We start from the raw sequence: 12,457 nt of genomic DNA on the forward strand, positions 1-12,457 counted from the left end.
GTGTCAATCATCTCGGACGCCTTCCCACTGAGGTACAGTGAATTCCCATTGCCATTGGTCGAGTTGGGACGAAAGGGGCTGGATTGCAGCAAACGCTGCCTTCTGAATGGACAAGAAGCACGTCGATCATGCAGCTTCAGGAGTGCACGCTTTATGTTCCAAAGTTGGATGGTAAGATTCAGAAGTGTTTCTCCTGTATCTGTGACTGGCTGTGGAGTCTCAAGTGAAGCGAAGGACCACGGTAAGAATGACCTAAATATCCCCCCTGAAAGCTTATTGTTTCACATCTGTTACGTCACTCTTTTGGTGTGTTTTTTTGTTGTTGTTGCGTTGACAGCGTCGTTTTTACTCACTTTTCCTGGTTGCTCTGTTGACTGTTTTAACAGCTGAAAGTTTCTAATAAATATCTAATAATGATAACTATTAACCTGCCGACTGAACAGTTTTGAGATGAGCCTTATTCTCATTGTGTCTAAATGTTATATTTCTTATAGTTAACTCGATTAAACCCACTGGAGGTTACTCGGTACTAATCCAGTCGTCTTGACATTTCCTGTCTCATGTTTCACAAACATGTTCAAGAGATTTGATATTCTGACTGTTGTGCTGCTTGTCCTGTTTGAGAACAACCTCCTTCTGCTGTCTTTCTCTTGCAGCCTACATTGCTTTTCTAATGGCCTTCCTGCCTGTCCTGCACTGTTTTTTCTCTTGACCTTTTTTGGTCATTTTGTTTTTTGTTCCTGCAGGGAGTCAGACAATAAGATTAAACCTAAACCCACGTCTCTTATCGTATCTCTTTTTTTTTTTTTTTTTTTGCTTTATTAAGAAGATACAAACGTGGCCTCAATTGATGTTTACAATCGTAGTTGACACACGAGCTCATCTGGAAACAGATCACTGTGTACATGAACATGTATACACTGAGATCAGGTAGTATGAAATTAGAAAGTTAAGATGGGAGATGTACAGTTTTACAGGTTCAGTTACAGAGACCAGGGAATATAATGTGGCCTAGCAGAGATTAATATTTAGTATTCTCTGTCAAAAGCCATCGCCTTTGAGCGTTTAGAATAATCCTTTTGAACACTGTCCTCTGAAAACATTGCTTCCTGCGTTTTGTTCCCTCTGGCTATCTTCTACATGCTCCTTCTTTCTGTCTCTAGTCAATCTCATGGCAGCTATATTTAGCTGCTATCTATTTAAGCCATTCCACTGTACGCTGCACAATGCTCTCAGGGCCTGAGGCTAGATTCAGTAGACCTCTCTTGGGAAGCACTCGATTAGGAGACCTAAATTGCGGAGCTGGGAGAGAATTGAATTTGGGGAGTGAAGTGTGTCATTACCCAGACGGTGTCGTGTTAACTTAAGTGGTTAGTTCTTTCTGCATCCACTGAAGTGAGCCAGACTAAACATAAAAATACATGCATCTCTCTTCTGTGATCCTGTTCTGTTTCAATGGAGAGCTGTTCTACTTGTGCATCTGAGCAAATGATGAATTTGAACATCTATGATGCTTCTTCAATGATCCTTGTTTGGAAAGGTTAGTCAGCTAAATGACTGTAGAAAGAAACTTTGGATTTCTTTCTCATTTACATGTGTGTGTGTATATATCCTGAACATAATGTGCTATTTTATAGTCCTATATGAAGCGAGCAGTAACTTTTAAAATAGACGGCCCATTCTGCTGTCTGTATCTTTAGAATGGTGCTGGCCTTAGTTACCCGCGTCTCTGCCAAAACATTTTCCGGGCTAGTCAAAAGCCAGGGTGACCAAAAGCTCCAGGACACACACAAACTACTAATGAAGAACTGAATTGTCCCTGGAAACAGGACTTCCTGCTCACACACACACACACACACACACACACACACACACACACACACACACACACACACACACAGACACAGACACAGACACAGACACAGCCGAGTGTTAGCAACAGGTTACAGTAGGTCCTTTTATTGGCATAAAGGGTGAGGCTGAATAGCAACCACATGTATTCAAATACTGTCTCTGCATGTGCAAACAGAGGATGTACATTTAGCTGCGTCACTCTGTCTGTGTATTTGTGGCGCTAGTCTCACCTGACATCTTTAGTGCTGTTAGCTGTCACTTCTGAACAACTTTTTTTTTTTTTTTAGCCTATCAAACCACATCCTGTTTTCCAACTCCGTCATCTTTAAAATCAAGACTGAACCGTATTGGGGAAAACACCCCAAAAAAAAACCCGTCCAGTTTAAAGGCAGAGGATACAAAGACACTAAGGAGTGAATGTGAAGGACATGAATCTGTTGAATTTGTTCTCATCTCGTCCTGCTGATCATGTGTTCTGCTCTGTGTGTTTGTTCCTCTTTGGTTGCAGGAGACAGGCAAAGGCTCTTAGGGGGGCCATGTCCGGGGCCAGCAGCACTAACAACAGCTGGACCATCCTCACTCCTGAGGTAGCACAACTCTTCAAAGAGCAGCATGTGGAGCGGCTGTGCATGAGCTCCCTGAAAATGACTTAAAAAAGAGAAGAGGAAAAAAAAAAAAAAAGAAGCCAATTGTCTGTCCTAATTGATTTTTCTTTTGGGCCATCTAAATGTGAGAAGTAGGTTCATGATGTGAGACTTTGAATAATGGTTTAATCAGAAAAAACAAAAGGAGGCAGAGTCTCTGACACAAACTTATGCGCTCCATGCCTTGCTCAGTCGGCCCCTCGGTAGTAGCTGTTAATGAAGACCTGGATCCTGAGCCACTATCTTTCTTTAATTGTGTTGTCTGTTGTTTGTCATAGGAGGCTGCAGCTGAGACCCTGAAGCCTCTGGCAGCGGGGACAGAACACCATGATGGAACTCTCACTGCTGCACCAGGTGTTTGTCACAATGCGTTCAACTCTTCGATATTTATTTATGTCAGAGGGAAAACCAACCTGTCTCTCATACAAGCTTGTTGTGATTTGTGTGTCTTTCTACTTTGACTGTTTTCATTCACACAAGCAGTCTCAGATAACTAATCAAATGGAAAAGTGAAAAACAAGAATCCATCTTTATTTTTGGTGATGTACATACTGTGGTGATAATCTTTGTAAAACTCTGGCCCTGAAGTCTCTATTCTCTCCTTCTGTTTCTCCCTTTTTTTTTTTTTTTTTGGGATGATGACGCTCCTAGGGGGGAAACCGCCCGCAAATGGTGAGGAGTCTGTGGAGGAGCCGCCTGTGGAGGGCCAACCTGTAAGACACCACCACCTCATTTCATATCGTTTAATACAGCGTTGTGTAAAATGTAATGGGATCACTTTCAAAACATTGAAACCACGTATGTGAAAATAGCCCGAAGAAAACACGTGGAAAAGCTGTAAAAACACCTGATGGAACGTTTTAGAGTTCACTTAAAACAGGTCGCTGAATTCACAAATGTTTGCTCGATCGCGTCCATGCAGAGAGGAAACCGTCTATAAACCAGGCAGTTAAAAACAGTCTGAAGAAGATAAAGACTTGGAAATATTTGCTGCGACAAATGTTGCCGTATGATAACGTCCCATTAACTGAAGGCCTTCCGTTAGTGCGGTAAGACAATGCCAAACCACATTCTGGATGTGCCACAGCAGCATGGCTTTGTCGAGAAGGAGTCTGGAGGATGAAGTGGTTTTTCTTCGTAGTTCTGACTTCAGAGCATCATGAAGCGTGAAATGAGACAAAGGAGACCCTGAAGTGTTCAGCCGTTGAAATCTGGTCAAACATTTCTCTTTAAAATGACAGCTTTTGGTCTCTTCAGTGTCTTTTGAAAGAAAAGAGAAAGTGATGCAACACAGTGGTAAACATGACGCGGCTCCATCTTTTTTTTTTTTTTTAAATGTGTTGCTGGTATCAGATTCACTGACTCTTCTCAGTTTCAGTTGCATTGTTGTCTTTGTGCTATTTTCAGTTAAATCAGGGCTTTTGATAATCCTCGCATTCATTTTTTATTTACATCTACACAATGTACCGACTTTATTTAATTTGGGGTTTCACATGCAAAGATGTTGTTGTCTTCCTGTCATGTGACTTTTGTTTGGGTTTTTTTAAAACCAGTACTTCTTTTTGCTCTGGTAAGTGATTTCCCAGCACAGATGGCGCTCCCGTAACTGGATCAACAGTTTCAGCTTGCTTTCCTTTTCCACTTTACATTTTAGAATGCTGTTCATTACAGTGAAATACTCGAGGGTTGTTTCCTACAGATTTACATCAGGGCCTCGGGGTACAATCATTATCTTCATATCACTTCTGCTCCTCTCTCCACATGTGATCACGCGTTTAATGAGACAGATAACACAGTGTTACCGCTGTCTATAAAATCCTAACCATACCCATCTTTAGTCTCCATAAACCTCTGTACCATTGTGGACAATTTGTTGTCTGTCAAGAGTTCCTGAGCTTCTTTAGCTTCTTAGGAAGCAGACCATAGTCAAGCTTATAACTCAGTATTCTCCTCATTGGTTTGTCATAGAAATGATGTGTAAAGTCTACACCAGCTTGTTAAATAATATGCTGTAGATGTGCTGGTTGGCATTCATTTTCACTTTTGTATCCCTACCCACTCTGTCCCATGTTTCCCACATAGTCTTTGTACTGAGCTAGGCTGACTGACGGCTGGATGTGGCTTCTCTTCGGCACGTTGTAGGAAGGAGTGCTATTTAATTCTGATATAACTCTCAGCCAAAAATGTCAAAACGTTGCGCATCGGTTTGGCCTGAACTGAAACTAAAAGCACTTAAAGGATGTTTTCTGACAGTTTGATAGCAGAAGGACATTAATCAGCTGACTCTCTGACCAGGTACCTGAGGAACAAACAGCAGAGCTAACTGGAGACGCAAGCTCTGAGAAACATGCCCAAGTGCCAGCTGCTGTGACTGAATCCCCTGTTCCCACTTCTTTGGAAGTATCGGGCAGCTCTGTCCCTGACAGTGAAACACTCACCCAGCCAGAGGACCGACCGGAGGGGCCGGCACAGACCAGCTCTGACCCGGACTCATTTTCCGACTCCTACACCCACATAACCCCCTCTCCTGAGGAGCGCCCAGTCTACCTGCTCAGCACAGAGACTCTGAGAGGAGGGGAATCTACACGGGAGGAGGAGAGGCTCACGCAAGAAGCAACGGTGTATCCGCTAAATGGGGAGGGGCTACAACTGGAGGGGGAGGAGTCAGACTCCTGTTCAAGGACACCCGATCTCGGGAAACAGGCAGGTATGAACTACATAACAAAGTCCGTTTCTTATTAATACTCTGAATAAGCGCAGCACCAGTTTGAACCTTCTCTTCATTTTCTCTAAGCAGTATGTACTGTTTGTGTTTGAAGTGTACTTGGTGGACCAGCTGGTTTTGGAATTGTTCAGTATCTGGGCCAGGAGGTTGTCTGGAGAGGCTGTGGTTGGTATGAGGAAGGGAGCATGATGTGACAGAGGATCATTTAGTTGCATGACAACCTGCAGAAGTAAATTGGCTTCAGAGGGACTGGGACCTCTAAAGTTTTTTTTGCAGTGTCGTGGTTTTGGTCTGCAGCCCTTTTTTTTTTTTTTTTTTCACAGCGCTAAAAAAAAAAAGAGCCTCCTTTTGCTCTCTTGTGCATTTTCTTTTTTCATCATACACTTTTATTTCACCAACCAGAGTTCAGTGTCATTGGGTTCATTTCAGAGCTCATTTGTTGTACCATTTAACAATGAAGTGTCAAAGTAGTTTGGGAACTTGTTTGGAGGTGCCAGAAGTTACAAAACGGGGCGTTTGAAGCACTTACCACACAATTAGTTTCAGACGGAAGCATTAATAATGCAGTCTAAAGGGGAAATTAAGGAATGGCAATGGAGCAAATTAAGCAGCTTGCCATGAAGAGCAGAGGCGATAAGGACCCATGCAGTACCTATGAGGGTTTTGTCTCCTGCTGCAGCATCCTGCTGGTTACATCCTGATAGTTTCTGTGCTTTCTAACATCAGCTGTTTTAAGTGCAAACGCAAAGTTATGTCCAAAAGTTTGCAAGTGCTTTGTTTTCTTATTAATCCGTCAGAAATATATTGAGATACATAAACATTGATTGAGACGCTGGTATAAACGATGTATGCCAATAATAAATTAAAAAAAAGAAGAAGAATAGAGTTCTCGTCAAAGTATTATCAAAACAACTGCTTTCTGTACTGTTCCCTTCCACTGCTCCAGACTCCCCCGTGGATTCAGAGGCGGCTGAGGAGAGCACAGAGAAGACCGGGGAGGAGGGAGAGCCAGAGGTGAGGAGAAGGAGGTCGCTCTTAGCTGCCATCGAGCGGATCGGACGAAGAGAGGAGCGAGAGGAAGGGGTGGAAGACTTTCAGCTGCCTCCACGTGACGATGACAGCGGCTTCTCTGTGAACAAGTGCATCCTGGGTGCTGTCATTCTGTTGGGCCTGGGCACCATCTTTATCTCTGGTAGGCAGCTCCACGTGAAATGTTGAGTTAAGGGGGGGGGGGGGTTTAAGTTGCTATTAAGCACAAATGAGTTTAGATGGAGGAAAGTCATGGGTAATTACTGGGCTCAATGGAGGACGCTCTGAGACTGAGATGTATTGTACCTGCAGGTGTCTTCATGGACCTGGATGAGGGTATGTGTTTGTTCACTTGTGTGTGCATGCTTTCCTGTGCCCTGCCTACATGCTGCATGTGCTGGATGTGCATGCAGAGAGAAACAACTCCACGTACTTAAAATCAGATTTCAAAGCAGAGCATATTTCTGCACAGAGAGAGAGAGATCATACACGTTTGCAACGCCACTTGATCAACATAAAAACCTTGCACTACTTTCAGAGGAAGATGTACATTATTGAGACATGCTACACACAGAGGCTTTGCTGGTCATGTGTTTTCCATGTATTACTGGTACATCCTGGCCGTAATGGTAAAAGCTGAAGCTGAAAGTAACAAAAACAGAAGTAGATGCAAGGTTTTCAACTGGCTGTAAATACTTTTATTTTGAATTGAACGATGTTATACAGTGTCCGCCCCTACTCGGCGCTCAAGTACATCATTTATTTGAAAAGCATCGATTGTTGTCAGGGTTATGTGCCGGTTTAATCATTTAAAGGCCACGAGAAAAAACTCCCACACACTGTCTCGACTGATGCTGACATATTTATTAGATGGTAAAACATTGACCGAGGATGGATCATTTAGACCTGATGAGTTTCTTCTAGCCTTTAGGTTTGACCCTCCTCCGACGCACGTGTCAAACATTCATGTGTGCAGAGATTTTAATTTTTTTTTTCTACGTTCCCCAGTTGAATCATTTGGCTTGTCTGTATTTGATGTTGCTCTATTAACGTGAAAGTAAAGTTTTAAATCTTACACTTTCAGACAGTGAGTATGCTACGAGGGAGCTAAAAGACGCAGAGTTACCAGTAAAACAGGTCAGTCTGACGTCAGTTTGTAGCATCTAATCCCTCCTTAAGTATGTCTGTGGTCACTCTGTCTAACATGTTGTTTTTTTATATTTAAAGCCTTTTATGTTTCTATTTTACAGCACGATGAATATAACCTGAATATTTAGTGCCATCTGCTCAGCAGGAGACCGCCCACACTGACAGCATTACAGCTGTTGTCTGTTAACTGTGCTACTCTGGACTTTTGTTCTTTCCTTTCTCATCACGTACTCTCCTCTTGCTTCTGTCTGACAGTGATCATTCTGTGAGAAGTCATCCTCAATGTTGTTTGACTTGGTGTGCGTTTTGATTGTTGTCGTCAGGAGTGGCTTAACCCAGAGGTTCCGTCATCCGCTGTAGATGCTGACAGTACAGAGCTTCTGAATAAGTTAGCCAAAGAGAACCAGCAGATTTCTGTGCTACAAGCCAAGCTTCAGGTGTGACTCCATCCTGTCTTCCAACCACTCTGTGTTCGCCCATGTTGCATACATCACAACATATATTCATGTAAATGTCTGAAAAATCATGCCACTCGGCGTATAATATTCTCACTGGGCATTTTCTGTCTTTTTTTTTTTTCTTTTTCTTTTTCTTTTTCTTTCAAACAGGCACAGACAGAAGAGCTAAAAGTAGCCAAGGGAGCGGCGGTTGATGGAGTGAAGGAGCGTCTACGGTGGGAGGAGGTGGAGAAGGAAAACAGTAGGTTGAAGAAAGAAATTGCATCTCTTCCTGTCCTTCAGAAAGACAATGACAGGATGAAGAGAGAGCTGGAGTCTGTCGGGGCCCTACACAAAGAACTAGAAATGCTGAGATCCACTGTGACTGAATTAAAACTCTCCCAAGGTACAAAGGCACAGAGGTGGGGAGGGGGCAGGAAGTTAAAAAAATAAAATAAGGGATGAAGTTATGTTGATAGTAAGATAAAGCGTAGTGTATCGTTTCCTTTTTCTTCTTTCTTTGTCTCACTTACATGCTAACTTCTCAAGTTTGTTGTAGTGACTTCGTCTCTTTTTTTAGCAGGAAAAGGAGCATCTTTGTCGCCCCCTAGTGGACAGCTAGATGCCAGCACACAGGATACAGATGGAGCTACAGAGAGTCAACATCAGAAGCCGTTGGATGACCATAAGGCAAAAAAGAAAGCTATGAAACCGAACGAAAATTACGAGACAGGAAGAGAAAAATCTGTGTTGAAGGAAGAAGCGAGAAAGGAGCACAAAGACGGGGGAGACTGGAAGAAAGGCAAACATGAACGTGCAAAGTTGGAAAAGGAGAAAGACAGGCGGAAGTGGCACGGTGATGAGGCAAAACAACGGAAGGAGAAAGATAAGGCAAGCAGAGGTGATGAAGGGAAGTCATGGAAGGACGGGGACGGTAAGAAAGAGTGGAAAGACAAGAACTGGAGGAAAGAAAGTATGGAGGAGAAGGAGTTGAAAAAAAGACAGCATGAGAAAGTGAATGAGGGGAAACAATGGAAGGGTAAGGAGAAGAAGGATTGGAAGGTAGAAAGAGACCATGGCGATAAGCATAAGGTCAAGGAGGAATGGAAGAAAGGGAAGGATGGCTTCAAACAAAGTGGCAAAGACAAATGGGAGAAAAAAGATTGGAAAGAGAGAGAGTTGACGAAGGACGGCGAGTGGAAGGGTAAAAAAAGCAAAGATAGTAAAGAATGGAAAGGAAAGAGTGAAAAGAAACGGTGGGAGGAGAGCACTAATCCTGGTAAAGAAAGAAAGGGAAAGGATGAGGGGAAACAATGGAAGGAGAACGCTTGGAAAAATAAAAATGGAAAGGATGATAAGGAGCGCGAGAGGAAAGATGAGAGAAAACAGGGGGAACACAAGGAAGAAAAGGGGAAGAGAGAGAGACAGGAAGAACACAAAGATTGGAAAAAGGACAAGTCAAGCTCCCAGAAGCACAAAGATGAGCTCAAGTTTAAAAATGGCCACAAAGAAGAGCATCTATGGGGAGACAGGAAGCCTCCTCACTCACACCGTCAAACCTCCCTGGAGCATCCTGAGTACTGGGTCCAGCAAAAAGACCGCCTCAAGCACAACGCCAAACCAACACAGCACTGTAACTCACTGGAGTCCTGTGCCGAGTCAGAGGGGCTGCACCCCGTCCCCTTCCCTGAGTTTGAGGCCATCCTCCAAACTTACCTAACCAAGGCCGAGGAGGCGGGAGTGGATGAATCCAAAAGAACGGAGCTCAAAAAGCTAGCTGCGGAATTCTTCAAAGACGGTGTCTTTGTTCACGACCAGATGAGCTTTGAAGAATTCGTCGAGGATGTGGGGGATATTTTGGAAGACATGGTGGAAGGCGATGAAGACGAAGAAGGGGAAGAAGAGGACAGCGACATAGAGGACGAAATGGAGGCGTTCGAAGAAGAAGTCATGAAGAAGTTTTCAGTGCCAGGAGCAGGAAAGATAGAAGAGTTATCCACGGGGGGGTTAGGGAGGGAGAGCGGGAAAGGACGTGGCTGATGAAGTGGCAGAACTGACGGATCGGTGAAAAGAAGCTAAGAGGAGTCACGACGGATGAGGGAACATTTTCTATTGGACCACAAACACTTAACACGTACACATTTATTATCCTATCTTTCTTTGAACAGGTTCTTACTGTACCCCTTCTCTCGTTTGTAGGATGTCCCACTTAGAAATGTTGTGTCACTTAAGTACTGAGTAATAGAGAAAATGCTTGCTTTTCATCAGATTTTTTTTGGGGTGGTAAATATAAAAAGATTCAGATGGTAGTGATGCATAATTTGTACACATTTATCTGTTGTGTGCTTTTCTTCTTAAATCCACAGAAAGCTCTAAAAATATCCATAACTAGCTTTTTGACATTTGTGAGCGCTTCCTTTGGTCGACAGTCATTTGTGCACAAAGTGCTCCCTTCTCTCTGTGCGTACAGAGGATTAGACCTGTTAGGTTGAATTGAATGTAACTCTGTTTGGACTCTCATTGAAGGATAGATACTGTACAGTCTTATGCACGCACCTCGCCTCTTCTTATGCAAACGGCACTGAGCACTGTTGAAGTCCATTCACCGAGCAGCCTGCGCCTCCGCCACTCCATCTTTATATTTAGGAATGACTTTAGCGTGAGTCATAATGTCAGATTCTATCGAAGTCATTAACAGTTTTCAGGACGGGTGGAGTGAACTGTTGCAGAAACGTAACGAAGCATTAGGCGTAGATTTTATTTTGAATGTTTGTACATATTGCATTAAATGTGTTTTGAGAAGGATGCAGAAATGCATAAATATCTGATTAACTTATTTTATAGAGGTGATATGTCGCAGCTTGTCACAGAAGATGACATGTTGAGCATGTATGTTTCTTTCAGGTACAGGACTCTTGTTTGTGCACTAAAATGTCCTTAATTCTAGGTGATCTTGAATGTAACATTTGTTTTTATGTACGTTTGTCTTGGCACTGTTAAAATGCTTAGGACATGTTTCTTGTTCAAAGGCCTGTGGTTCCATAGAGGTAATCTTTTAGAGGTTGGTTTTGCAGAACAACACACTGTAAGCTGCTTCTTTTTTTTTTTTTTTTTTTTTTTTTTTTTTTTTTTTTTCGCAGCATAGATAGAAAACTGTATGATAATGATGTTCTCTGTTGCCCCAATGACTGTCATGAGAGCACAATAATAAATTGGGTGCATCCCAGTGATAGAGTAACTTTGATTTGTTGTCTTTTCATTGACTTGATTCTTCATTCTCGCTCGTCATTCTTCATCTGAGTTTCATCCTGTTGGATTTCTAAGACTCGGTGGCTCTGTGAGGCGAGAATCAAGGTGATGATTCTCAGTTTTCATTATTAGCGCTCAGTCATTGGTTGAACTGGTCTTACAACAGTTTAAGTCACAGGTGTCAAACTCCAGTCCTGGAGGGCCGGCTTCCTCAGACTTTTAGATGTCTCACTGCTCTAACACACCTGCTTTAAACCAATGTGTTGTCATTAAGCTCTGCAGAAGCCTGATAACGAGTCACTCATTGGATTCAGCTGCGTCCGAGAAGGGAGACATCTAACAGTCTGAGGAAGCCGGCCCTCCACGACTGGAGTTTGACACCCTTGAAGTGCAAGTCAGTAGAATCAATAAAGTCAAGTTGTGACTTTTGTCCACAGTTTTAGGGAGTGGTGTGTCACTGTGGGAGAATCTGACTATTTTAATGGTTAAGTGTTTTTTCCTTTGCCAAGTTGATGATCAACTAATCTCCTATTTCCTCAGGATGGCTGGCACAATTCAGCTGATGGTACCCGAGAAAAAGATGAACAAATAGTCCTGTATCATTCAGACATGAGCCTGTCTTCTGTCAGACAGTGTGTGTTCTTCACTGTCACTTTTTTTTAACAAAGAACTGAGGTATCACTAAGTAAGATGTAGGATTTTATTTTCTTTCAAATCCTCTAACTGTGTAAGTGTAGATATGTTAGAGGTACAGATCTAAGATTTCACAAACTGATTCTCTGCATGCGAGCAGTATTCATTCTTAGCTGCTACCCATCGAGTGAGGATCAGTGCTACTCGTAATGTTGAGAACCTGAAGCGCACAAAACACACTCCCACAAAGAACAGATTCACATACAAAGAAAACTGCTGCCACTGGGGAAACGAACGTGCAGCTTTTCATTCTCTCAAAAACACTTCTCTGCAATATGAGTAACTACCTGAAAGTCTGTGAAAGTGGTAAACAAGTCTTGTTTCTCTGTAGGATAGTGTTAGAGCACAACTTATCTCTCTAAACTGCTGAAAACCCAAACTGGATGCTGCCTGTTATGAGATTGTCATAATGGTGTGTATTTCAACACAAGAAACAATATTCCAGGCATACCTTTATTTTCATGTTTTTTCATATTTGGCCCAAAGTTCCAGTCTGAATTGATAACAATTTGATATTAAAAGGTCCAAGATCATTTTTATTGTGACATTAAGATCCCCGGAGAGACCAAAAAAAAAAAAAAAAACCTCAATATACCTGTTCCATTCTTGTTGAAAGGATGTCTTGGGGTCACCGGGAAGCAAACTCACCAAATGTTGCACAAACCTTTCCAGGTTGC

General features: G+C 42.6%; 2 protein-coding genes across 6 annotated transcripts in view; one reads left to right on the plus strand and one right to left on the minus strand.

Annotated features, from left to right (window-relative positions):
- Window positions 1-7: 7 nt before the first annotated feature.
- Window positions 8-11,076, plus strand: pbxip1b (pre-B-cell leukemia homeobox interacting protein 1b). Of its 5 annotated transcripts, none has more exons than XM_079342894.1 (11): window positions 8-241; window positions 2,363-2,441; window positions 2,777-2,852; window positions 3,150-3,211; window positions 4,794-5,205; window positions 6,170-6,415; window positions 6,565-6,588; window positions 7,337-7,389; window positions 7,725-7,838; window positions 8,010-8,244; window positions 8,422-11,076. In XM_079342894.1, the coding sequence occupies exons 2-11, from the start codon at window positions 2,391-2,393 to the stop codon at window positions 9,876-9,878; spliced, it is 2,730 nt and encodes a 909-aa protein (XP_079199020.1). In that variant the 5' UTR covers window positions 8-241; window positions 2,363-2,390; the 3' UTR covers window positions 9,879-11,076. The 5 variants fall into 5 exon arrangements, with proteins under 5 accessions (XP_079199020.1, XP_079199019.1, XP_079199023.1 ...); XM_079342893.1 differs by having other exon boundaries at window positions 9-241; window positions 8,419-11,076; XM_079342897.1 differs by having other exon boundaries at window positions 12-241; window positions 8,010-8,100.
- Window positions 11,077-12,386: 1,310 nt separating this feature from the next.
- Window positions 12,387-12,457, minus strand: part of pip5k1ab (phosphatidylinositol-4-phosphate 5-kinase, type I, alpha, b) — a 182,460-nt gene continuing 182,389 nt past the window's right edge. Inside the window, exon 17 of the mRNA XM_079343803.1 lies at window positions 12,387-12,401. The gene's annotated coding sequence lies outside the window, so the exon portion shown is untranslated. The remainder of the gene's footprint in view (window positions 12,402-12,457) is intronic.

Source organism: Symphodus melops (genome assembly GCF_947650265.1).
Source record: "Symphodus melops genome assembly, chromosome: 5".
Classification (NCBI taxonomy): Eukaryota; Metazoa; Chordata; class Actinopteri; order Labriformes; family Labridae; genus Symphodus; species Symphodus melops.